Source organism: Scomber scombrus, chromosome 1 (genome assembly GCF_963691925.1).
Source record: "Scomber scombrus chromosome 1, fScoSco1.1, whole genome shotgun sequence".
Classification (NCBI taxonomy): Eukaryota; Metazoa; Chordata; class Actinopteri; order Scombriformes; family Scombridae; genus Scomber; species Scomber scombrus.
In genome coordinates, this window is record NC_084970.1 from 36,948,872 (window position 1) to 36,976,698 (window position 27,827).

General features: G+C 41.1%; 2 protein-coding genes across 2 annotated transcripts in view; both read left to right on the forward strand.

Annotated features, from left to right (window-relative positions):
• The window catches only part of LOC133978948 (NLR family CARD domain-containing protein 3-like), a 31,082-nt gene extending 12,180 nt beyond the window's left edge, over positions 1-18,902 (forward strand). Inside the window, exon 9 of the mRNA XM_062417350.1 lies at positions 18,337-18,902. Coding sequence (XP_062273334.1) covers positions 18,337-18,902 — 566 coding nt within the window. The remainder of the gene's footprint in view (positions 1-18,336) is intronic.
• The window catches only part of LOC133977638 (uncharacterized), a 90,894-nt gene that overhangs the window by 54,867 nt on the left and 8,200 nt on the right, over positions 1-27,827 (forward strand).

Sequence of the window (27,827 nt, forward strand, 5' to 3'; positions counted from 1 at the left end):
AACGAAAATCTCCAAAGTCTCAGGCAGCTTAAAATCCGACACGTCTGGACTTCCTTCCTGCAACGTCATCATGAAATGATATCTACAGAGAAACTTGACTATTAATGCTTATTAAAGCAAGTCTGTTGATATTCTCTTGAACCACTGTAGACCTCAGACAAGTTTTAATAAGCTTCAGTTTGGAGGAGCGACTCCTGCAGCAGCAACTGTCAGTCTGTGACAGCGATTCTAAGGGCCACCCACATATCTGGATACATTTCCTTCAGTTTCGTCTCTAGTAAGAAAGCCAGAAGTTCTATGGTAGCCATGTTGGCTTTTGGTAAATCTGGGAAAGTCTCCATCTCCGGTGCGAGTCCCACTCAGGTATCCACCAAAGCTCAAGGTGTTGCTGGGCTTCATTGGGTGGGACAGGGAATCCCAGCCCAAACATTTCCATTGCCTCTGTTGTTGACCAAAGACAATTCTCTTTTCCTCTGGAGGTCAACTGCAACATCCAACTGCACTGACACTGATTGCAATACTTGCTGGATTTTGGTCAGGATTTCAAACCATACCTAAGTACAGACTGAAAAGCAGTATGATCCAACATCTTCAGCCAGTGATTGTAACTCAGTGTTTTTGACTGGATCTGTGGCTTTATCCCTCACCTCTTAAAGTGCATCTCTGACTTCTAGCACAAATAAAACTCCAGGATTGATTTATAACAGTCTGGCTGGGACTCCCGTCCTCTTTACTTTCATACTGCCACTGTTGTCATAAGACTGCCCTCTACAGTCTTCAGAAGGGAACTCTACTAGTTTCTTCAGAGGGGACAAGAGGTTTTCTCAGACTTTATGGCTCAAATCTTTGGCTCCCCTCTAGCATTTTCTCTTTTACCTTCTTCATCTCTGTGCTAATATCAGACTGTGTGGAGCCAAAATTAGAAGTACTTATTATTCACAGGACAAGAGGAGCTGGGGATCAAACCACTGACCCTGTGATTAGTGGACGACTCGCTCTACCTCCTGAGCCTCTTTTTTTCTTGAGGAACCAGAGAACTGAGAGCAGCTGTGTGTGTTGTTGGCTTTTCATTAGAATATTTGATGTGCATTATTTATTTAACTAAATAATTTATTGTTTTGAAATGTTTTATTCCTCCTTTTTGTTTTGTAATTTCTTTTAATTGTTTTATCCTGTTCTTGTTTTATTTTTCAATATATATTTTATTGGTTTTATTACATTTCTCATGTGCATTGGTCTGAAATAGCCTAATTTTTTACATTTGTCTCTTATGCAAAGCACTTTAAATTGCACAAATCTGCAATAGAGGTGACATACAAATAAAGTTGAAAATTCTGAAAATATGAATTTTTAAAAAACCAACAGCATTAATCCTTTAGCTCTATCTTGGATGTGGGCCTAGTTGGTATCACAGCCTCCATCCCTGCACCAACGTATTTGTCCAGCAGATGGCGGCAGAGTAAAACCACAATGCGCCGCTCTGTGTTTTTCTCTGTGTGTGTGTGTGTGTGAGAGAGAGTGAGAGAGAGTGAGAGAGAGAGAGAGCCTGGAGGCAGCTGCTCTGTGTCTTTAAGGCCGGATCTGAACCCTCTCAGCCGGCTGACTGGTGCCACGCTGCGGCGCCTGCTCAGTGCGCCTCCGCCGCTGTCGCTGCTTGGATCCCGGACCAGGAGCTCCTCTGTCCCGTGCGCCCTGTGTGTGAGTGTGTGTGTGAGTGTGTGTGTGCGCTCTCTGATGGTAACCTATGGATTGACGGGAGGGAGGCTATTGTTGTCAGCCCGGTGGTTTGTTCTGCTGGAGCTGCACTTTCACCGGAGAATGCCCAGAGCAGCCGGAGCTGTGTTGCTGCACGGATAGCGCAGAAATACACCCGAGAAACACGGTAATTATTACTATGATTTATCTCCAGTTTCACGTTTATTTCCCCCTGCTGTTGTTTATTATTCTCATTAGAATAAAAAGATCTCGCGTGAAGCTGCAGCGACGTTAAATCACGGCTCATCGTGCAGGAGGCTGCGGGTTTGTTTACCATCAGAAAATGACACTTTGTCCTCTCTAAGCCGGCCAGATCTGAGTGAAACGCGTCTATACCGTCCACAGACTGGACGAGCATCCTACAGACAGCTCTGCTTGTCCGCTGATGGAAACAGTGATGCAGCAGCAGCAGAAGGCCTGCTGGGAGCTCAGAGCTGCTGCTGCTGCTGCAATAACACTGAAGTTGTTCAACATTGTTTTCTAAGAACAGCTAATATCTCGTTTATAGAAATAGAGCACACATAGTTCAGGGTCAGCTGTAACAAATTTAGTTATTCATGAAAAAAATTAAACCTTTTAGCCTAAAAACCTTATTTGATGAATGATAATTTAGTTCAGGATTTTGGGAAATACACCTCTAAAATACATCAAATGGCATGATAAATGATCTTTAAGGGGTTCCCTGGTTTATCCAAATTCTTACTGTATATATTCCTAAATACATTAAATGTTTGAAATGACCATACAGCTGATCTGAGGTCATGTAATACATCAGCAGATGAATGCTGGACTCACACATAGCTGATCTTTGACCCTGAGCCGGCTAATCTGACCACTTCAGAATAACTAAAGGATGCATTATGGATGTATGAGGTTTAAATAAAGGCCATAACTGCATTATTTTTACACATAAATTACTGGTAGATTCATATATTGAGTTTAGGTTCAAAGAGCACATTTAAAAACAATAAATGTTGACTAAAATGCATGCAATAACAGATATGTAAACATGTAAAACACCCGTCAATCATATGTGGAGTGATAGCATCATCCAGTCCTGTGTGTTCAGATTTTAAGATAAGATATTCCTTTATTAGTCCCATATTAGTTCCTTTATTAGTTTTGGGGAAATCCTTTGGTTGGATCATCGTCCATGAAGTTTTTCTTGTTAAGTTCAAGTCAAGTATTAAAAATCCTCCACTGATTTATTGTTTCACTTCTGTAATGTTGTCAGATTCAGAATGGATAGTTAAAATAAACCCCAAAAAGATCTAAACCAATGCAGCAGAACCAGACACATTTTCTTTCTTCTTCTTTGGCAAAAACTGGCGCCTACATTACCCACAATGCAACTCAATCACTGACAGTTCAGTTTCAGATTTGAGTATGTTTAGTTGTGGTTCCCCTTCATTCCTATCAAAGTTGCTCAGTGATGCATGAAACCAAAAAAATGTCAGCCATGTTTCCCAGAGCGTCTTCATACTTCTGCGTTTTTGGGCCCACAGAGCATGCTCAGTAGAGTCCTTGTCCTAAATTCCTGTTGGCATTTTGTTCACCTAAATAATTTTATCATGTAGCTCCTCCAGGCTTTCTAAATGCTATCTGACTGAATGGTTCAAATTCTGATAACAACAAAACATGTCATTTAGAGAAACATTTATTCACCATTTTACAGCTGCGACTGTGTGCATTGCATAATGGATCTGGAAGTTGTAATTACACAGTTTGGCCACTTTGTCTAATTGCAAATTCGGTACAGATTTTTTTTAGGTGGATTCATACCATGAAAAATGACCAAGAATAGTCTGAGCTGCAAACAGAAAATGTATGTTTGTGAATGAATCATACAAAAACAAGCATAAAAACACAGTTTTTTTCTTTGATTTCAGCTTTTGGGTCCGTTACTTTCATTAGCTTCTTGAATAAAGTAACGTTTGTGTGTCTTTTTTTTTGCTTTTTTGTTGTAAGTTGTGATGCTAGAAACACAGTTTGTTTCTGAGACTTTTCTCTGAGCAGCCCCAAGCTCAAACTCTGCGAGCACTGTTGGGTTAAAGTGTTTCCGGTAATGAAATAAGTTTGTGGTATTTCCCATTTTGATTGAGGGAGGTTTTTGGCACAGTTAAGAATACACACTCCACTCTGCTGTGAGTCGGACTTTAAGAAGCCAAAGTACTGCCATCAATGTTTTTTTTTTACTTTGTTTATTCATAGACTCTCCTTTGTTAAGGTTGTTGAGGCCACTGAGCTGTAACTTTAATTCACACTTAACGTTTCCTCTGAAGGAGCACTCGTCTCTTTTATGACTCATTTGTATAATCCAAACAGAAGCGTGTAAGTTTGTTCAGATAAGTCAGCTAACAATGCCAAGGGTGTGCACTGTGTAAAATACTGCCATATGATTAGTTACACAAAGCTTTGTTCCTGTGGTTTGATAAGCTGTGGTGCAATATCAAAGTTTCCAATTTTCTTATTGTTGAAATCTTTGAGTATATATATAAAAGGTAAAAAATGACACTTTTCCCACTTTTAACACCTCTGACCGTAAACGACTGTCTCAGGCTCTCTGATTAAGTTTATTTAATGAAGTCAGAACTTCAGATCATTGGAAACCATCTAACTGTGAGTCTGTTAATCTGTCAGGTAGAGTAAAGAGCTGCCGTCCAGTCTCTCTGCTCTCTCTCCCAGTTTGGGCCTCCACCCTTCATACTGGGACTCCTGCCAGAGCTCCTCTGTGATTTACTGCGCTGACCACATGCAGCCGCTGCCATATGCTTCAGATGACAACTCATATTTAAAGCTTCTGCAGGCAATCAGCTTTTCTTTTTGAGCCTTTGCATCTGATCTGTTAGATTCTATGTTATATACATCTACCACTATAAACAAGCTTCATCCAGATGTTTGATGCTGTAAATGTCAGCTGGCAGAACTGAAGTCCAATCTTTGTTTGATCAAAACATTACACGCCCAGAGTCAAAGTATCTGAACTATCTCAAATATCTCAAATATCTATCAAGTGATCTGTGGCTATTCTGGTGCTGATGTTTGTAAAAAGAACTGATCAACACCAGGACTGACCCCACCAAAGAATTTCCTAGTCGACTACTAGACGTTGCTTCAATCCATTAGCTGACCAGCTGTTGCATGTTTATGATGTTAATTTAAGTATTTAAATATATATATTTTTGGGGGCATCAGGAAATGGTTTCAGTTTGCCTTCAAAATATACATGCACAAAGTGAGCCTGTTAACAACAACGCTAACAGAACGAGCATGAATTATTCTGAATGTGTTGGAACAACCAGCAAGAAGACTTAGTTCCCTTTTTCGGTTTTCCAGCAGCCAACTGATATTTCCAGAGGAATCAGTGCTTTTGTTATCACAGTGGACCGGGTCACTACAATTGCCCCCTAATTTTAATCCCATGATTACTATTGTAGCCACGGCGACGAAGGTGGCCTAACTTTAACCGACACCACATGTTTCTCTAACCTTAGAGTCATTATTTTAACCCACGACCATCATCTTTCCTTAAACCTTACCTCATAAAACATCATTATTGTTTAACAGTGACGTGTGACAGTTTTTCGAAAGCACATGCAGACGATGTTGTCCTGCAGATTTCTGCAGATAGGGGGCGCCAGATTAGAAAACGGAATTATGTGTTGTTCTGGAGTCACATGGTGAAATCATGTATCGGCTGGATTTATGGCACAAATGAAAAGTTTGACATGATTTAAAGACCATTTTTAAGCAAAGCGAACACAGTCATGCAGACATTAAATTGCACATTGTAGTCATTTATCAAGCAAAGAGCCAAATATTCTCTGGTTCCAGTTTCGTTATGGACAGTTGGTTGGAAAAAAACAAGACATTTAAAGACCTCTGGGAACTTGTGTTGGACAGACTGACATTATCATTTCTAAGGCCGTGGCTAAAAATAAATCAGCCTGATGTATCAGTCTGGCAGCAGTGATGATGATGATGATGATGATGATGATGAAGCTCCTCCATCTTCCTCACTGGGCTTTAAATGTGTCACTGACCGTCTACCAGATGGAAGCGTGCATCTTCCACCTTAATGAATTATTTAACCTGGTTAACCCACATTCACACACAGACGCTGTACAGATCAAGCTTCATTTCATGGTTGTTTTAACTTTAAATGTTTTTATGCATGCTTCAGTTTCAAGCATACCACTGTTTTTATATGCTTTTAAAAATTTATTTTGTGTTTCTGCATGCCCATATTCTACGTTGGTTTGAATTTATTAACATTTGTGGTAAAGCTTGTTCTGTGCAGGTTGTTTTATGACATGTAAGTGCAATTTTTAGAAATGGAAACAAAATGCTGCATTATTCACATTAAACAGGACTAATTCAGAGTTTTTCCTAAGTTAGACCAGTTCATTTTCCCTGCACTTACGCTACTATCCACAGATGATAACACAGATAGATTGTCTAAATATAACTATGTAGTAAAGAGTATATGATCGGTAGTGGCCAGATTGTAATTAATCTCCATGGCATGTAAAGAGCCATCAGCTGTGCATGTGTAGTGATCAAAAGCATGAGGTTGTGTGCCAACATTCACTGATATAAGGGTTAATAGTAACTGATATAAGTGTAGCTATAATCAGAGATAAGGACTTTTTCTAGAGAGGATCATAACACCATCAGAGAAAAACTGCATTAAGGGATTAGCAAATAAAGAGTTAACATCAAATATGTCAGCGTTCGTACCTCCAACAACTTTCTAAGCAGGTGGAAGCAATGTTCTGAATAAATGACATGACACATGCCAATCTATTGCGATATTCATCCTAATTTTGGTAACACTCACAGGGTGTACAAATGTTTAAAATGATGAACTTTTGGTCATTACAATTCAATTATGTTCCGAAAGCCCTGGTTTACCTGGTATCCTGTTTTGGCCTATATTAGTGCTGATGTCAGAAGCGGATTCACCAGAAATGTAATCGCCAACTATTATGAATCTAAAATGGCTCCAGTTTGTTAAAGTTTCTGATTTCTTTCGACCTCTGTGACAGTTAACTGAACATCTTTGGGTTGTGGACTGTTGGTCGGGAATAAAGAAGACGTCTAAGGTTGCATCTCAGGTTTTGTGATACATTGGCGTTGACATTGATCACCATTTTCTGATATTCTACAGACCAAATGATTCATTAATTAATCAAAAAATAAAAGATTAATTGATAATGAAAATAAGTGTTGGTTGGTTTTATGGTAAAGGTCTAAATGGTGTTGAATGGTTTTGCGGTTTGACTATTGTCTGGAGAAACAGTTAACGGATCACTTTAATAATCTCCAAGTTAAACTTTGATTCATATCAGATTACAACATATGAATCACATCAGCTTCATCATTATTATTAGAAATGATATGAATTTGATGAACCCCACCCTAATACCTGCACAAACTGTCAAGCCTAAAAACTGATATTGAACTTGTAATATGAATTATTAGTTGTAGAGTTTCAGGCACTACATCACCTTTCACTTGATGATCAGGTTGCAGGCAGCTGTGACGTCTGATTTGTTACAGGAACAATCAATCAGAGTGATTTCTGGCATTTAACCTTTGTGTCGTCCTCCCGGGTCAAATTGACCCCGTCTGTTTTGACTGTTCCTTCTTTCCTCCCTTCCTTCCTTCTCTCTTTCGTTCCTTCCTCTCTCTTTCCTCACTTCCTTCTGTACTCCCTCCCTCCTTATTTCCTTCCCTCCTTCCTTCCTTTTCTTCCTCCCTTCCTTTTCTTCCTCCCTTCCTTCTTTCCTCTGTCCTTCTTTCTTTCCTTCCTCCCTTCCTCTTTTCCTTTCTCCCTCCCTCGTTCCTTGTTTCCTCCCTCCCTCCTACCTTCCTTTCTTCCTTCCTTCCTTTCCTTCCTCCCTTCCTTATTTCCTTTCCTTTGCTTCCTTCTCTCCCTCCCTTCCATCCTTCCTCCCTCCCTCCTTTCCTTCCTTCTTCCTCCCTTCCTTCTTCCTCTCTTCCTTCCTCCTTCCCTTCCTTCCTTCTTTCTCCCTTCCTTCCTCCTTCCCTTCCTTCCTTCTTCCTCCCTTCCTTCCTCCTTTCCTTCCTTCTTCCTTCCTTCCTTCCTTGACTCGAGGACAACAGGAGGGTTAAACAGAGGCATGTTATTGTTGATAAGGTTTCAGGTATAAAGCATAGCTACAGCTCCAAGGTCAGCTGCTTTTTCTGAATCCAATGACCATTAAACTTTAAACCGGCAAAGGAACCCCGTAGGCTTTTATGGGACCACGCTGCTGTACTTTCATGCTTTTAGATAACCACCCATGCAAACTTAAAATCCACCTATCGCTTGACTTCAGCGCAGCCTCGTGTCCAGCTGTCTGCGGATCTCTTTGTTCCCATTTCTTCCTGCTTTGGGAATAACACACTTTCAATGCCTCATCCCGATTTGGAGATATATTCTTAATCCAGATGGTTTGCGTGTCCTGTGGCGTGTTTACAGTAGATTAACAGTCCGGGACCTGCCACTGGTGTAGATCTCTCCAGAGAATGCAGATTAAGTGAGATTAATACCCTTGCCGCTTTGTTTGGTGATGATTTAGCAGCAACCCTCCGACTCCAGCTGGGATTGTATGCATTGGTTTAAAAAGATATAAAAATGGTCCAGATAGATATTATGATATCATAACCCAACTTGTCATATTGTATCATGTATTATGACCTCCAGCGTTCTATATATTTTAAATTGTCAGACGCTAAAATAGCAGAAAAGACGCTAACCCAAAAGTGGAGTGACTTACTAAAAAACATCCCTTCTCTCTGAATTCTGGGATTTGTAGATAAACACGATCAGGCAAGATATAAGAGGTCTCCACGGAATTCACAACATCATGACTGAAGTGACAGAAATCATCAATATTCATGACATGCTACATTAATGTCTGGTTTCCTGGTGTCCCAGTACCTCAGTGTTGGTGTGAGGCAGATGTCCTGTAGGAGGCTGGTGGGTGAAGGGGTGAAAGGGGGGGATGGGTGGTACAGTCATATGAACACTGGCAGGTTGATTGTTCCCAGGAGGCTTATATTACTGCAGCCTGCACCAGACACAGCTCTCTCTTTTTGTCTGATGGACAAACCTGCAGTTCGCTGCCCACTCATAACCTGGATCAAAACCTCTGTAATCAAGCCAACATCTCCAATTTTGTTGGGTTCTCAGAGCGATAGTGTTCCTCTCATATGTTGGATGTTTTCCCCTTGAATGTTGGACACAAACTGAGTTGTTCTGAATTCCCGTTTCAACAATAACTTCATTGTTACTGAATGTAGAAACACAGGACAATCAGATAATGTACCAATCACATGGGTTTATTCTATATTCATCCGTTTTAAATGTTTCATCTTAGTTTCTGAGAAATCATTTCTTGTAGTATTTTTAGCCGTCCGCCAAAAAATGGACAAAACAGGATTCATCTGAAGCTACAATGAAATAGTTGATACTAGTGTTCATAACTTACACCTACAGGATTGTTGTATTATCCAGGAGAGGTTGGAGGTGAGAAAGTAGTCAGGGTTGGAACTTATCTCTCTAGCTTTATTTTTTCTTGACATGATTTCTGTCACTTTTTATATGAAACACTATGAATGTCTACCAGGAGAGACTATCTGAACATGTTCACTGTTACCCTCAAATTTAACAAGTCCTCCCAATTAAATGACTAAATATATGGTTTGACCATGTGACTCCATAATGACTCCAGAGCGACACATAGGAGTGTCCTCTAATCTGCTGACTCTATCAGCAGTACTGACAATAATGATGTTTTATTATGTGACAACGCAGTGGTTAGAGTCTGGTTAGGTTAAGGGAAAGATCATGATTTGGGTTAAAATGATCATGTTATTAAGGTTAGAGAAACATGTGTGGAAGATGTGGTTCCTTTAAATTTAGATGGGAAACGGGAAATAAACAGCAGCCTTCCATGGCAAAGTGTGATGTTTTGTTGACATCCACCTCGACCCTGTCCATCTGCGGAATTTGTCGCTATATACATCGACATCATTTGATTTCTTCTTCCTTTTCAGTCATTATTCCTCAGAGTGCTAGATGGCTTCTGTATGCTTCAATGAAAATATGTGTTGTTTTGGACCACTGGCATGTAGACTTACTTTGCTGTTTTTGAGGACAGTCTCGTATTTAAACAGTATTCCCCCCCCCCCCTCTTTTACAGCCTGCTTTTCATTTTTAGATGTTGCCGTTTGGAACAACACCCATTGTGACTGACCATAAACCGACCTTAAAGGGCCAGTGTGTAGGATTTAGTGGCATGTGGCGGAACAGACTTGGCAGAAATTGAATATAATATTTATAAGTATGTTTTAAACAGTGTAAAATCACCTGGAAACAAGAATGTAAAAGTTTTATCGTACAAGGAGCCCTTTATATCTACATAGGAAGTGGGTCCTCTTCCATGTTGCACCCATAGACTGCATATAAGAAACATCTGTGACGTCACCCATTGGTTTGTGGACTGCTGCTCAGAAGCCAATAGTTAGTTTCGGATCTGAGCAGCGGCATCTTGAACATTTCACAAATGAACATCATACTGCATTGTAGAAGGCTTTAAACTAGCGATTGAGACCATAAACACATTTTGAAAACGTTTACTGAGGTTAGAAATCAAGTGAGAAGTTGGTGAATTCTCCATTGACTTGTATAGAGACGGAAGTCCTTTTGACACCAAAACGGTCGCCCCCTGGTGGCCTTTTGATAGAATGCAGTTTTAAGTTACTTCCGCGTTGGCCTCATTTCAGAGGACCGGAGCTCCCCGCCTGGTTGCACCGCCATGTTTCTACTGTAGCCTAGAACGGACAAACCAAACACTGGATCTAGAGAGGGCCTTTCGGGTTTTTCGTGAATTTCACAGCCAACACAGATTCTCCTACATGCTTGGAAGGGAAAGGGAGGGTTATTCATTTGGTTTTAATGTGCAACCTCACCACTAAATGCCACAAAATCCTTTAACACTTCCGTAACCAGCAGCTCTTTACACTTTGCAACTCTTGCCCCAAATTAAAACAGTTCTGTGTGGATTAATTATCCTGAGTAACTGAAGACATTGTTGTTACATAGCAGTTGAGGTTTTAAAATATCATTTTTCAATGCTTTCAGCAGCATAAGCTAAATTCCCAGTAACATTATTTGCCATCTGAGGAAACCTTGAATGCATTTTCTAAAGCTGATTCTTACATTCCCCGTGATCAGCTGTGATCGTTCTTAGCGATGAAGTCATTTCACAGGAAAGTGTGTTTCAGCTTTCTGCCAGCTCATCCTGTTGGTGTAACCACCGTTCGCCCACATTAAATCAGTGGTGTGCTTTTTCTGTTGTTTAGAGTCATCTCGTGTGTTGTTTTTGTTTTTCCTCTCCGTCTCACAGTTCTTTCTTCTTTCTCTCTCTGCAGATATTGACATGAAGAAAGATATTGAGACTCTAATAGCAGAGGAACGTGCTGACATCATCTTGAAATATGCTACGGTGAGTTTCTGCTTCCAACAAACAAACACAGTCTCTGTTTTATTTGGTCCAGATGGATTATGCGGTCAAAGGTTTTCTTGAGTATCTTTTCAGCTTCATACCAGAACACAGATGTATTTCACTCAGTTGGATACTTTACTCATTTAAAGCAACAGTAAAGATAATTGCTTTTCTCTTTATATGTTAATTTATCCCTCCAGCTCCTCTTAACTGTTACTGTTCATCTTGCTTTCATTGGTAATAAACATGTTGTTGAGTGAAAACACAAATTATAGCTAACGGATGCTTTTCAGTGTGTCGACAGCACAGCTACATTCTCTCCTGTGTTGTGTGTTATTCGTCTGTAGGAAGAAGAGTTCACACTCAGTTGATTTTGCGGTCAAAAAAACCGACAGGCACTCTGAGATGGACGAAAGCGTGAATTCAAATGTGTGCAGTGAGCTTTGTGTGCAGTGAATTTCTGCATGTGAGGAGGACAATACAGTGTGTTTAAATATGTGGGCGGATGTGAGCGTGCTGCCAAAGTGCATTAATAACATGTTGTGTAATAATATGTTTCTGTCTGTGGTTTGACGTGATTGAAGAATGATGACCGGAGATATTAAATCTGACTGAAACTGAAACTAACATTAAAACCAGGCATGAAAAACATTCTACTAAAGTGAAAAATACTGAAACTCAGTGGATACGATGACGTCTGCCTCCTCCAGGATCCAAAAATCAATGCTCCTGTACACAATTTGTAACGTTTAAGTGAACAAAAAACTAAAACAATCACGATGTTTTTCAGATAATCACTCACACTGAGTATCCTAACATTCATGTCGTCCTCCCGGGTCAAATTGACCCCGTCTGTTTTAACTGTTCCTTCCTTCCTTCCATCTGTCCTTCCTCCCTCCCTCCTTCTTTCCTCCCTCCCTCCTTCTCTCTTTCTACTATCCTTCTGTCCTTCCTTCCTCCCTCCCTCCTTCTTTCCTTCCCTCCTTCCTTCCTTCCTTCCTTCCTTTCCTCCTTTCCTCCCTCCCTCCCTCCTTTTTCTCTTTCTTTCTTCCCCCTACCTTCCTCCCTTCCTTCTTTCCTCTGTCCTTCTTTCCTTCCTTCCTCCCTTCCTCTTTTCCTTTCTCCCTCCCTCCCTCCTTCCTTCTTTCCTCCCTCCCTCCTACTTTCCTTCGTTCCTACCTTTCCTTCTTTCCTCCATCCTTCCTTCCTTCCTTCCTTCTTCCTCCCTTCCTTCTTTCCTTTCCTTCTTTTCTTCCTTCCTCCCTTCCTTCCCTCTTCCGTCCCTTCCTTCCTTCTTCCCTCCCTTCCTACCTCCCTTCCTTCCTTGACTCGAGGACAACAGGAGGGTTAAAGCGTGACAACATGTTGATGCATCAGTTTTGTGCAAATCGGATCAACAATGTGCACCCTAGTAAATGTGAAAACTATTGCAAGAACTGCAGATCCTAGCGACATCACTTCCTGTCTAGCCTCTGTTCCACTAGCTTCTGTTACTCGCAATCTCTTATTTAATGAGAAAATGAAGCGTGCTCCTGGAGTTTTCCTTTCTTCACTCTGAGACAGAGGTGTCAAACTCATTTTCATTCAAGGGCCACATACACACCAATTAGATCTCATGTGGGCCGGATCATTAAAAATATGGAAGGAAGGAAGGAAGGAAGGAAGGGAGGAAGGAAAGATGGAAGGAAGGAAGAAAGGGAGCAAGGACAGAAGGAAGGAAGGAAGGAAGGAAGGGAGGAAAAGAAGACAGGAAAGAAAGATGGAAGGAAGGGAGGGAGGAAAAGAAGATAGGAAAGAAAGATGAAAGGTAGAAAGGGAGCAAGGACAGATGCAAGAAAGGATGGAAGGAAGAGAAAGAAGAGAGGAAGGAAAGTGGGCCGGATTGCACTCCTCGGTGGGCCGGTTCTGGCCCGCGGGCCGCATGTTTGACACCCCTGCTCTAAGACAACTCTGCTCCATTACAGCAGCTGCTATCAGTGCGTTTGCATCCACTTAAGTCATTTTCATTTCTTAACAGTTATTTAAACAAGACTCCTTGTCTCTGTAATTGGGTGTAGGAGGGAAGATAAACATGATTCCCTCAGGTAGTTTTCAGGGGAATTTTGGGGGGGATTTTTTTTGGAAGTGGACAGGGACAATTTAGTTTGGAGAGACTTGCGGAGGGGAGTGACCGTTCCTGGTATCTGTGCATCTGACGAAACAGTGGTGGAGTCTGGCACACTGTCAGTGAAACATCTATCAAAGGAGCTATTTCCTTTCATAGTGCAGTTTTCCAACATCTTTTCATTAAATTTGTGGTGTTAAAGTAATGTGGTTTATTGGTGCATCCTTAAAATTTGTATAAAAACAGGTGAAAGGAAACAGATATATAGATCCTAGCTGTGAGGGTAGTGCAGCACACACACATTAGTTATCTTGTAGTTCATTTTTAAAAAAGACGAGCATTTTTTTGCATTTAATCAATTATTAATTAGCTCTGCCAGACAATGGTGAAGTATTTAGTGAATATTTAATACCTCACACTGCACCGACCCCCAGCACTACGACACAAGACCGGCAGACCACGAACCAAAAACACTGATGTTGGTCAGTAAACGACACTTTGATTGAGTTCCTCTCCACCAAGGCTGCAACTCATGATTATTTTCCTTTTGTATTAATCTATCAATTAGTTTCTGGATTAATTGGTAAGTAGTTTGGTCCAGATGGTGAGAAGTGTTGATGACCATTTCCCAAAGTTGCAACCTAAAATGTCTTATTTTTGCTCGACCAACAGTTGGAACATTTTAGGCCTTCAACCAACCATTATTTTCATATTTGATTAATCAGACGATCATTTTCTCAATTAATCTATTAGGCTATTGATATATTAAATGTCCGAAAATCATAAAAAATGTCCATGTCTGTTTCCCAAAACCCCAAGATAAATCCTCTAAATCGTCATTGGGACCAACCAACAATCCAAAACCCAAATATGTTGAAAAAAACTACCTTTGAGAAGCAGGAACAAGAGAATTGTAAACATTTTTCTCTTTAAAAATGACTCAAAACAAATATTTGATTATCAAAATAGTTGCCAATTAAGTTTCAGACTAATCGATTAATCGACTATTCTCTGCTCCCAGTCCTCCAGTCTGAGAGATCTGGACCTGAGTAACAACAACCTGCAGGATTCAGGGGTGGAGATGCTGTCTGCTGGACTAGAGAGTCCAGACTGCAAACTGGAAACTCTCAGGTTAATTGTATTATTATAAAACAATGCCCCACCCTCACCCTACCCCCAAGTTTGAAATATCAAGTATCAAATAAGTTAAACTCTGTTCATGCTAAAATGTGAGTCAGAATATACAGTATGTATATGTCATTTAATGTTAATTGAAGACTTGGTGGACATACAGAAAAAAAGGAGTGTTATGGTAAATCAGCTGCACTTACATAGCACCTTGCTAGTCACACACATTTATAAACTGATGGGAGAGGCTGCCATGCAAGCTGCTAACCTGTTTCTAATCATGCACACATACATTGCCCACATACCAATGGCACAGCCTTTGGGAGCTGTTTTGGGGTTCAATATTTTGCCAAGGGATTGAACCTCTTGAGCCCCAGAAACACACAACACAGAATAAGGGTAATTTCCTCTACATGCAGGTGATTATATCAAGCGGACCTACTCAGGAAATGTTGCCCATGGTTTTATTTAGATTTAACTTTTTTTTGGAAAATACTACAAATTAAATGTAATGAAATCAGAAATATGACGCTAAATTTGCTAATTAAATTACATCAGTAAATCACTGGAATGACAAATATGAACAAACATAAACCATCAGTAAAGCTGATCTTCTTAGCACCTTTTAAATATGCTTTGGAGCCATAAGTGTAAAGGCATTTCTTCTGTCAAAGTAAAAACAGGATTCAATCTTAAACTCATCATCTGTGTGTTCAGTCTGTCAGGATGTCTGATCACAGAGGAAGGCTGTGCTTCTCTGGCCTTAACTCTGAGCTCCAACCCCTCCCATCTGAGAGAGCTGGACCTGAGCTACAATCATCCAGGAGACTTAGCAGAGAAGGTGCTGTCTGCTGGATGGAAACTGGACGCTCTCAGGTATGGACAGAAGGACAAAGACTCTGACTAGCTGAAGGACTCTGGTTCATGTTTAATGATGGATATGAGAGAAGGTGTACAAAGTTGATTGACTTTGTCTCTTCCTTCAGGTTTGACCATGGTGGACCGCAGACACTGAAACCTGGTCTGAGAAAAGTTTTCAGTTGAATTCACAGCTACACATGCTGCATTAGACTGTTGGACTATATTGGGTATTGGGTTGTATTCAGGATTTAGCTTCTGTTTTATGACAGTGTGGCTGGAAAGATGTAAGAATTCAGTCAGTCATTGAAATACTGACAAACTCTACTTGCTGATCACAGTGATCCAACATAAGTAATAAATAGAGCGGAGCCAACAGGAAACTAAGGCCCGAATGATACAGAGTACATTTTAGCATCCTCGGACATCGTTTTGTAATTATTTTCAGTGACGGTGAAACTTTTTGCTTGCTACTTTTGCATTGCTGATCTCCACACATTTTTTCACTTTAAGAACCCTGTGTTTTTGCAGAGTCTAGCTTAAAAAATAGGGATGTCCGATATTATCGGCCCTCCGATATTATCGGCCGATAATTACTTAAAAATGTAATATCGTGGAGTATCGGTATCAGGTTTTTATAACCGATATTTGTTCTGTAGGCTTCAGCATTTCCGAGCCTGCATGAACGCAGCATGGGAGGTTTACCGGCGCGCGCTTGATGACGTTTAACAACAACACGCTAGACTCGTGGGTCTCTAACCGTGGCTAACAAGTTCATAGCGTCCACCGCCATGTACACGAACACACAAACAGAAATGAGGTTTACCTCCTCGTTGTCATTTTCTCTGTTATGCTTTCGGCGAGTCGCCTCTGTGACGTCACCGTCAGAGTCCGGTTGGTCCTATCTGGGTCCTATCTGGGTCCTACTCTGCAGAGTCCGGTGGGTCCTATCTGGGTCCTATCTGGGTCCTACTCTGCAGAGTCCGGTGGGTCCTATCTGGGTCCTATCTGGGCCCTATCTGGGTCCTATCTGGGTCCTATCTGGGTCCTACTCTGCTGGAGACACAACAGCTGAGAGGAACGAGTGAGAGGACGTTCCTATAAAAGGTCCCGCCTCCAGAAACGGGGCTTATGTCTGTGGTTTGGAACTATTTCCAAGTGTTTCCTACGGATAGTAAATTACTGCAAAGCAGCATAATAAATATGGCAGTGATATATTGGCACTTTTTTCCATAACTTAAGTTGAAGTTGTTCTCTTATTTTGCACAGACAGTGTTTACATGAGGAAAGCCATGTTGCATTTATGTTTGCATCCAGTGGGGCATTACAGTAAAATTAGGCATAATGTGTTAATTCAACAGTAGGAGATATGTTATGTTGTTACCTAACAGTTTTGGTGTAAAAAGCCTGCATATATCGGTATCGGGTGATATCGGTATTGGAAATGAAGAGTTGGGGAATATCGGAAATCGGATATCGGTAGAAAAGTCAATATCGAGCATCCCTATTAAAAAATGATAGTCATGATATTGTTATAGTAGTTCTATAAGCACAAGCAGAGCCCTCTACTAGACTATATAGGTAATACTTTCTTCCAATCACACACACAATTGCCAAGTGAAATCTGCATGTACGTAGCCAGCCAATCAGGATGCACCTACACAGCTCTCACTATCCTAAACTGCTTCAGGAGACAGCATAGGAGTGGCAGAGTCCACGCATAGAGAGCTCCAGAACTAAAGAACTAGGGTTACGATATTGTTAAGTTTCGTTCTATCTCACACAGGCGACTCTACTATGTGGGTACAGTAAGCAGAGCCTGCTGAATGTTTGCCCTGTTGCAACAATCAGACTCACTGATCCTGACTGGCTTCAGGTTACAGGTCGCTGCAGCCCTCGTACTACTTTTTAATTCCTTCCTATTTATTTAGGCAACCATGGTATGGTTGTCTGTTCTCACCATCATCATGTGTCTCCCCTGAACTAGAGTAAGTATCTGAAGTTCAAGAAGGTAGATATGTCTGTTTTCCTCTGAAGGTCAGACACCACCTCTTGGGAGGATAGATTTATCTTTTTGATGCCCAAGAATGGAGGAGGAACACAGCAGAACTGGAGAGAATGACCCAGTCTGTGTTTTGTCTATCCACTCAGATGGATGGTCAGGAGGACAGTTGGTCAGGTTGGGGGGGGCAGCAAAGACACTGTGGCCCTCTGCCGCCAAGTCATCCATAAATGGAAGTGTCAGATTTTGTCAGTTCTTCCATCATCCTACATATTTCCCACAGAAACCGACAGGAGCAGAGCAGACTTGGTGTCTCCTGTCCCCTGTCCATGAGTGGGCCTGGGACGTTACTCTCTAAACAGGGTGTAGCATTGCTGGCTGTGCTAAAATAACCCAGGTAGCAAGCTGTATATTCTGGTTCTTAATAGGGTGAACAGCGGGAGAGTGTGGTGACACTCAGCAGACATGAAGCGTTCTTGCTCTGGTCAGTGTGTGGGTGTAAGGCATTATTCCTGTGTGAAGATATAATGATGCTCACGCTAACCCTAACCCTTTTTCTGCACTGACTTATCCAAGAAAAATGGTACCAATGAGAGATATTTTTATTACTACATCATGCCTAACATAGTGTTCATGGACATGCTCAGCACTGGGCTTTCTTCAGCTAGCACCACCTGTGGCTGAATACAGCCTTCCAACATCTCCTTCTCTGACAGAGAGAAGAAGCATGGAGGCTTGCCAAAAGTGTCAAAACTGTTGACTGTTAATGTTCTAACGGAAGTGTTGAATTTACATTTAGACAAACATCAGACACATCAGGAATGAGGTTTAAATTTAAGTTTGACAAAAAATTCTCATCACAAGGTTGACTTACTGTGGTTTTTCGAAGCTTTCAATCGTGTGCCTTCCTCAGTGGATTTTATGGAGGTTTAATTTTGAATGGTTTAATTGTGTCTTGTTCTCTCCATCAGATGCCTGTGAACTGGAACTGGATCCAAACACAGTAAACGGAAAACTAAAACTGTCTGACAACAACAGGAAGGTGACACACGTGGAGGAGGTTCAGTCATATCCTGATCATCCAGACAGATTTGATCGCTGGCCTCAGCTGCTGTGTGGAAACGTTCTGACTGGTCGCTGTTACTGGGAGGTCGAGAGAAGAGGAAGACTTTCTGTATCAGTGAGCTACAGAGGAATCAGCAGGAAAGGAGGCAGAGATGACTGTTGGTTTGGAAGGAATGATCAGTCCTGGAGTCTGTACTGCTCTGAGGATGGTGTTTACTGTGTCTGGCACAATAAGACAGGAATATCAATGTCCTCCTCCTCCTCCTCCTCCTCCTCTTCTTCCTCCTTCTCCTCCTCTGTCTCTGACAGAGTAGGAGTGTATCTGGACTGTCCTGCTGGCACTCTGTCCTTCTACAGAGTCTCCTCTGACACACTGACCCACCTCCACACCTTCAAAACCACATTCACTCAGCCCCTGAATGCTGGGTTTGCAGTCAGGTCTGGTTCCTCATTGTCTCTGTGTGATCTGTAGGAGGGAGAGTCTCTCCTGTGTGGTGGTCTATAGAACCAGAGGTCGCTCCTTTTCTATTTTTGATAGGAGAGAGGGGGATTAAAATATAGTGGAAAAAAGTCTAATCTTCTTGTCAAATCTCAGTGGCATGTAAAAAATATTTTTCTCTCTCAATAAATCCATTATTGAAATTCTGAATAAAATGCTTCAGCAGCGACACCTGCAGGTTAGATAAGAGGGGAAAGAACAGTCAGTGAGAAGCAGTTAGAGGACAGCACAGGAGGATGAACTCCTGCTGTCCTCCTCACGCTCTGAACACCAAAGAGAGGCGGAAAGCTTTTACCTTTCATTTCTGTCATTCTGTGTGCCATAGTAATAAACTACCGATGTGAACCAAAAACATTGCCGACAAGTCTAATGTTCTCTTAAGTAAGATAGGTTGCCAAAGAGATGTCATCTCACTAATCTTTTTTTTTTTCAATGGAAAATGAATTCTTCTAAATAATATAAATCCTTGATAAGAGATTATTTGTACCATGGAGCGACACTCTTGCTGTTGCTCTGGTGTATTTTAGGAGTAAAAGGCGCTGCGTTGCCTGTCTATTGGCGCTTTTCCACTGTACAGTTCTAGCACTACTCGGCTCGACTTGACTTGACTCGGTTTGGTATCAGGGACGACCTTTTCCATTACAAAAAAGTACCTACTCAACGTGGGCGGGGTCGTCATAGCAACGGCTCTGCGAAACTGCCGTGACTTCGTTTTATACGCGACACAAACACATAAACAATGGAGGCCATGGAGGCGATGGTGTAATTTAAAAATGCCGGGTTTGATTCTTGTGTGGGATGGCTCATGACTCTTCCAGTGACAACTCTTCTGACCAATCAGTGGCCGGCAGTCTGTTGACGTCACATTTAGTCGGCTTGGCTCGCTTGGAACCTCGGCAGAGCAGGTACTAAAAAAGTACCAGGTACCAGGTACTATCCCTAGTGGAAACGCAAAAAAAAACAAGTCGAGTCGAGTCGATTCGTGCTGGAACTGTGTAGTGGAAAAGCGCCATATGCGCCATATGAGTGCATCACAACAAGTTGTTGTACAGTCGTCTATGTAATGTGCAGAAACAGTCACAATAGGTTTATCTTACATTATTAAATGGAATTAATACATTTATTGAAACATACTTCGACATGTCAGACAACTCTGTGTATTGATTGGCTGTAGGTTTTCTCTCACCGCACTCAGCTGCAGACGGCGGCGGTGGCAGCGAAGTTTGGCCGCCGTTGGTTTACATCGAGATTGCATGGCAACTAGCCACAGGCCGCTTTTTGCCACTCTTGTGTGTTCAAGGTGTCAGATATCTTATACTTCATTGTTTTCATGCTAATCTAAACTAAAAGTCGACAAGTTATGTAATAAATTGTGTTGATGTTTTAAAATATTGTTCCATGTGCTCTTGAGCACCTACCCCTCAGAAGGTCTCTGCTAGGACTGCCACCTTTTTATTCTAAATTTGAATATTCATTTGAAAGTTGGGTGAAAAGTTCTATCCAAGCTGTTATGACCTGTTTTGAAACATTTTTAGTAGTTTTCCTAGTGATGCAATAGAGGGCGCTCTAAACTTCACTAGCTTGACCTGTTGCATGCTCTTTTGACCTGATAGCAAACTTAATGTCCCTAGTCTCTGCTCAGCCTGCATTTGCACATAAAATAGAGAGAAGTAGCCAACACGTGTAAAATAACATGACACTGTGGATTGATTCAGTTACAGCATTTCACTCATGCTTATATTCTTATATTTCTCATATAACTATGTTCTCATGTTGATGTCTATATTTTTATATTAAGTTTTTCCTATGTAAAGCACATTGAGCCTACTTGTAATGACATGTGCTATATAAATAAAATTGCCATTGCCATATGATGAAGTGGTCAGTAAGTGTTTATTGAATATAAGTGTGGATATCTTAAAAGGTTGCAATATACAACACTCAGCCCTGTACTTTATTATTCATAATAAAGATTGAGGGCCATGCAGATTACAGTAGTATTCTCTGAGTAGCACAAAACGGGAGGGTGCTGGAAGAAGGCTTTGAAATATGGGAGAAAACAGGGAAAACAGGACTGTTGGCAGGTTTGGGCTAGAAATAGGAAATGGAGTTACAAAACTTGATCTATATTTGATGACCACTGTCTAGTATGACAGTTTTGTCAGCCATGTATTGAGATGCTGCTTTTGTCTCCCCCCTATCTTTATTAGAGTGAATTAGTGATGAATAGTAGTCTTGTGTGAGTCATGCACCCCCCCCCCCATCCTCAAATTATTTTCTGGGGAGATCATGTCTTATTAAGGGGAGACAAGCTCCTCCTGGCTCCCTTGTAAGTCACCCCCAACTCATTTCCTGTTGCAGCAGTTTTTTTACTTTCATTTCCTTCTCAGTTGTGACGCAGGTGTTTCCTCCGTGTGAAGCTTTGGTAAGTAATAGTTTTCAGAACTACTTTGCTGTAAAAAAGTGTAAAATGCAGAAAGTGAAGCTGCTGCTTTTGTTGAGAAGAGTTCAGCTCTCTGCTAACGGTTAAGATCATCAGCGCTCTAACAATACTACTGCTGGTAACTGTGCTAACATGTTTCTCATTTCACAGTTTTTCTCCTGTTTTTATGCTTCAGTTTCATGCACAACACTTTGTTTCTGTGCTGTTTACAGGTTAGATTGAGTGTGTTGTGTGTGTCTGTTGTGAGTTTGTGTGCTTTAATTTGTTAGTTTTCATGGTGAATATGTGGAAAGTGTGTTATGTGAAGGTTGTTTTAATGACCCAGTAACAAACAGCAGCAATGGAGCCCCCTGCTGCAGGTGGTCCAGGTGATAGTCTGAGCCCATAATCACCTGCAACTCACCAACAGGCAGAAATTGATTTAATTATTGATTAGATTAGAGACAGTTCAAAAGTCTTATTGCAGTTGGGAGGAAGCTGTTGCAGAACCTGGCTGTTCTGCTACAGGTGGAGCGGTACTGTCTGCCTAAGGGGAGAAGGGTGAACAGTCCGTGGTTGTGGTGAGCTGCGATGATCTTGGTGGCTTTTGACAGTTAGCGGCAATTGTGCAATTTCCTTGATGGGTGTGAAAGTAGTATGCAGTATGCTCTCCACCGTGCCCTTGTAGAAGGAGGTGAGGATGGGAGGGGGAAAGTGCGTTTTCCTCAGCCGGTGCAGAAGTGCAGTCGCTGGTGGGCTTTCTTGGTAAGGGAGGATGTGTGCTTGGTCCAGGTCAGTTCCAGCGCTGACAGGAAGAATCAGATCAATAAAACATAATCTTCTGATTGTTTCACAGCAGTTACGTTCAACAGCTCAAATAAACTTCCCCACACACCTCCACTCAGGGGTGTAGCACCAAATTCTGGGCCCCCATACATAAGCCTCTTGAAGGGCCCCCCACTCCACCCTAGACCCACCCCCGTCGCCTTCCAAACACACACTGTAGTCTACCCTTAAGTTGTTTACTGTGGTTTGTGAATTGTGTTGTTTTCAGTTTGAGCTCTCAGTATTGGAGATCGCACGGCCTATTAATGACCCCCAAAGTAGACTATAACACACCTGTTATAATTTACTTCCTAGGTTACTTCAAAAAATTGCTAAGGCTACTTTACAATAATATACAACCACACAAGACTCACCAGTCAGTCAGATTTTACTTTCAAAAGAAATGTAAACAGGTTTCCGTAATGCCACACATGGCTTAACATTGCTGTGACGTGATGATGTTAAACTCTGGATCCTTAATAAACAATAAACAGCAACAAAATTCTACATCCAAAAACAAAACATGACTCAATAGTCATTATGACTTCCACTCAAGTCTGCAGTACAGGAGAATGGAGTAGCTGATTCACTTTTCTGCCACTGTTTCTGAAAGGGACTTTTGATTGAAAAGGTAAGATTTAGATTTGCTAACGGGTAATGGACATTTGCTGTATTATGTGCTAGGTTACTTATGCCATTAACTAGATTTTTAAATTATTATCAGCATCAATATTATCAATAATAACTGCTAAGCATGTTTTAAAATGAGTAGGCTGCTACAATAGTTACAAATAGCATTTTATAATAACTGTTATAAGTCTATTTAGCCTTCATCTAAGAGGGCTATTGATTTTGGTGAGCTTGGATGTGTTAATGGGTTGTCTCCATTCAAAGCAGTCTCACGCATTTCAAGCAGTTCACACACTCTCTCGCCACACCTGACACAGAGAGAGAGACATGTTGCTGCATAGAGCATTGTGTAGGAATGAGTCGTTCAACAACCGTTAGCGAGTCCTACCAGGCGGAATGAACCATTTTGAATTTTTGCAAGGGGGTGCAGTTAGTCTCAGACAGTCTTAATTTGATTAAAGCAACCTATTATTGAACTTTCATAGCAACTTTTATTTTATTTTAATATTAATGACGTCGTTTTTTATAACTGATATATTGAAACAAAAGCCCAGCCCCCCTCCCGTGCTTGGGGCCCTGGTACACCATTCCAATCCCCCCCCCACTTCGACGCCCGAGCCTCCACTCAACCCTGCAGCTCAGTCTCAAACCTCTGAATCGGAAACACCTGCGTACTGTTTAAAACCACACAACAGCAATGTTACTATGTTGGTTTTGGTTGGTTCGACGTGAGAAAGCGAAGTGGTGAAAAATGGAGGTGACAACTGCACTCTTTATGTTACTGTAAGTGCAATAAAACCTTCTAGATTAAAAAAACAAGAAGACTAATTCAATTTAATCCACCCAAAAAACGAGTGGTTACTTGTCTTTCGTTTTAAAATACAAAAGATTAAATTGAAATACAAGCTGTTTTTAATTTTTCCTGCTTCAAATTTGGGATGAGCAGAAATTTTAAAATGGTTTGATTTTCTTTTCATATTAAGAATAATACAAGATAAAATCACTGGCAAACAGAAACAAAAAAATGACCCATTTTCTCATATTCCGAGACTGGATGTCATCAAGGCAAGAGTGCAATAAAGATCAATAAAAACGGAACATCCTCTCTGCGTCACTGCAACGGTCTGATGGACCGTTTGAGTTTTTATACTGTTAATAACTATTTTCTGAAGACCATAAGGTGCTAAAATAAAATTCAACGATTTCTGAACATTCATACCTCCGACCCCCACTGTGGTTATACAGACTGCAGCCTTATTATTGCCTGTAAGATTTTCCATTTCATTTATAAAAGAGCAGCAATGGTTAATGGGTGAATGATAATCTTGTTCAGCAGGAAACAATTTGCCGTTTTCTCAGCTGTTTCCACCTTGTTTTACCTTAAATCCTAGGAACCAACAGCAAAAGGGTTTTTTTTTTTTAATTAGATGGTGAACAGCTTATGAGTTGGCTAGGGGGGAAAAAATCAGTCAGAAGATAATTGGTGCTGATGGAGAGGAGGCAGGTTGCACAAAAGTAGGTCTGAAAGACAGAGTGTAGAATTGCAATGACATTGAAAGAGCAGCTGTGTTTATCTTTACCTCATTAGATGTTCAGTTGTCACCATCTAGTGGACAGATGGTAGAACTACATCATATGATGTGTGATATCTGACTGGGTTTCTGCCACAGGTTAGACTGGTTTTGACGTCACTCTGATGTTTTTTAGGCATTTACTTTGAAGTCAAGAGGATGTGACAGCGTCCTCAGATCAAATGCACACAGACAGCAGGACTGACGAGGGAGAATGAGCAGCTTCTTCTCTCCTGATGTTTCCTCTAAACATGAAGGTGGAAAGTTTCACATTGTGTTGAATCACTGTTTGACTGGACAGTAGAAATGTTTCTGGATGATGATTGTCTGTTTCACTATATTTATTGAATTCTTCAGGTTTTACAGAGAATTTTGATTCTTGATTATTTGTTTCATGAGTTAAAGGAGAGCAGTTTGAAAAAGATTTCCTTGTATTCTTGTTAATGATTCTCAGGTTGAACCAACAGCACTTTGAAAATAATCTGAGCTATTAAAAAAATGAAAATAAAAGTGCAGGGAGTGTCAGAACTGGTTTCACAGCTTGAATCAACTTGGCAGTGGTGCATTTTGATCCAAAACACAACCATCTTCCAACACTGAGACAGACTTGTTTTGACTGAAAGCTCTTTTACAGTCCATGTTGTGAACTGTCCCAGAGGCTGCAGAGTCCTCAGATGGACCTGCTCAGTGTGTCTGATGGGAGGAGGTGCTGCTTCACTGTTTTCTACAGTATTTGTTACATGTTAGAGAGATGAATGAGAACTAATGTGTCCTGTGATGAAACCTTGTTGTAGTGAGTGAGTGCAGCTCTCCCAGCAGCTGTTTCTCTGCTATGGATCAGTGTGAGGACAAAGAGGAGGGAGTCCATCCCTCTAAAAGCTCTCTGTGTGGGGAACATGACAGCCAGACCAAAGCTCAGAGGTGAGATGAGGATCTCTAACTGTCCATCACTGTTCTCCACTCACATCACTCCACCATCATTATTCACACTCACTGTCACATCTGATATCCGTTAACTACATGCTTTTTGTCACTCCTTTGTTTGTATCAGGATCCAGCAGCAGAGAGCAGACTCTCCTGAACCCAGCTGTGTGTCCATGAAGAGTGACTGGTCTATGGGTCATCTTGTTGAGTTTAAAGATGGACAACCTGCTGATGAAAGGTAAGATTGTAAAACTGAAGTTTGGTATTATCTGATGCTCCTGACAAGAGGAATCAATTCATATTAATTAATATTATTAATATGTTATGTATATATTATGTACAGTTGGTACATTGGCTGCTTGGGTGAATAAACCCCCTGATCCTCATTTTCTCTCTTGTACTCGATGCTTCAGGGATCAAATCTCTTGTAGCAACTAATGGATCTCAGCTGTATTCAGTTCTACAGTTCATAGTTTTGGAGGTTAAGGTTGCTTTGTGCTCCACTAGGGCTAACCTTTCTCTCTTCAAATAAATGCAGGATTGACCAACAGTTGAAATGTCAAAATAAATCTGAAGTTAACACATGCTTTTTGTCACTCCTTTGTTTGTATCAGGATGCAGCAGCAGAAAACAGACTCTCCTGAATCCAGCTGTGCATCCATGAAGAGTGACAGGTCTATTGGTCGCTTTGATGACTTTAAAGATGAACAACCTGCTGATGGAAGGTAAGAATGTAAAACTGAAGTTTATTATTATCTGATGATCTTGAGAAGAGGATTTATTTCCTGGTCCAGAGCTTCATGGTCTGTTGTCGAACAGAGCAATTTATGTGCCTCCTGAAAGAAGTCACTCAAACCTTTTTTCTCTCTTTAATTCATTCTCTATAATTCACTCTCTATCCTTTACTGTATGCTTATTGTATGTGTTATTTCATGTACCTGCAACCTTGTGGAACTTGTGTCAGGTGGAACATATAACTGTTTGATCTACTATCTAACTTTATTGTACCTAATCTGTACATCTCTTTACACAAACATGTCTACCAAATGCATAAATGTAAATGTTAATTTAGTCCTCATACTTCACATGCTTCACAATAAATGCAGCTGCTCAAGATGTGCTCCAAGGTTTCCTGACTTGGACAAAGGAGTCACACTGATGCCTCACATCTGCTTCCAGAATGAAAGTTGGACAGACTGTAAAAACACATCATACACAGCCTGGAACATGAATGTAAGGTGCTGGCAGATCCCACACCAGTCTTGTTTCCATTAAGGAAGTTCCTTGTCAAATTTAGTAGGCCGGAACTTTACAGGAACGTCATGTCACTGTCTTCTCGGCCGCTGGTCTCCACGTAAAATTACCCCAAAGTTCCTGCAGTGGAAACGGCCTTCATGAGAGCTTCCAATTCCAGCTAAATCATCAATGCCTGACCACTATTCCTGCAGAACTATATGGAGTCTGTCTCTTTGGGCCTAGTCATTGTGAATGGTACAGAAACTGAAAAATCCTGCACAATCTATCCCTACCATCTGCATCAGAGCCTCATCCTCAGTAAAAATGTCCACTACTTCTCAGCATCTCAGTTTCCTCTCTGATTGCACATCAATATCTGCAATATATAATATATCTGTGACTTTGATGTCATTGAAGTCCTGGTAGTGCATGGTCTTAAGATTGCATTACTCCTTCAAAGAACTATACAATGTCCGTCTCATTCACCCATTCATTTGCATACTCACACACTATTGGCTATGGCTCCATCAGAGCAAACATATGCCTCATTTATGCCACCATTTATTCATGGTCTCACTCCTCCTCCACTCAGTAGCTTTGTTCGGCAGCGAGTAAATTCAATTCAGATCACCAAAGGAGTCACAAGAGGAAACTGCATTATCCCACTGAGAAAATCTGCTTTCAGTCAATCTGCCTTCTCAATCAAAGAAGCACATGAATGGAATGCTGTACCAGTCCACATCAGGGACTGTCCCACTTACAGGTCTTTTTTTAGACAATTAAGAACATGGCTCATAAATCTCTAATTCTGTCAGCACTAGTCTGGATGTACTCATCAAAGAATTTCCCCTTTTGCTGAAACAGCTGTACTGTCGCTTGAATCTCTTTTTACTTGTTCCTGCTAGTCTGTCTTTGTTTATGCTGTTAATTAGGGCCCGAGCGGCGACTACAAGTCGCCTGGCGAAAGCCCTATTGAAATTTGTTCATGCCCCAACGTGCAAGTGACCCCAAAGTAATCAAGTAATCAAGTAATCATGTGGTATGGAAGACCCCCGGGGAAAAATGCTATATTGAAATTGTAATGTTTATTATTATTATTATTATTATTCTTCTGACATTTCGTGCCCCAATTTCGCCCCTTTCCCAAATGCGAAAATGCTTATACTTTTGCACGGACGTCCGGCCTCATCCGAAATTCGATATTTTTGGGTGGTCGCACATGGTCGACGCAGAATGGCGGAATAGCGCCCCCTACAAAGTCCAAAAATGCCCATAGGGAATTTTGCTAAC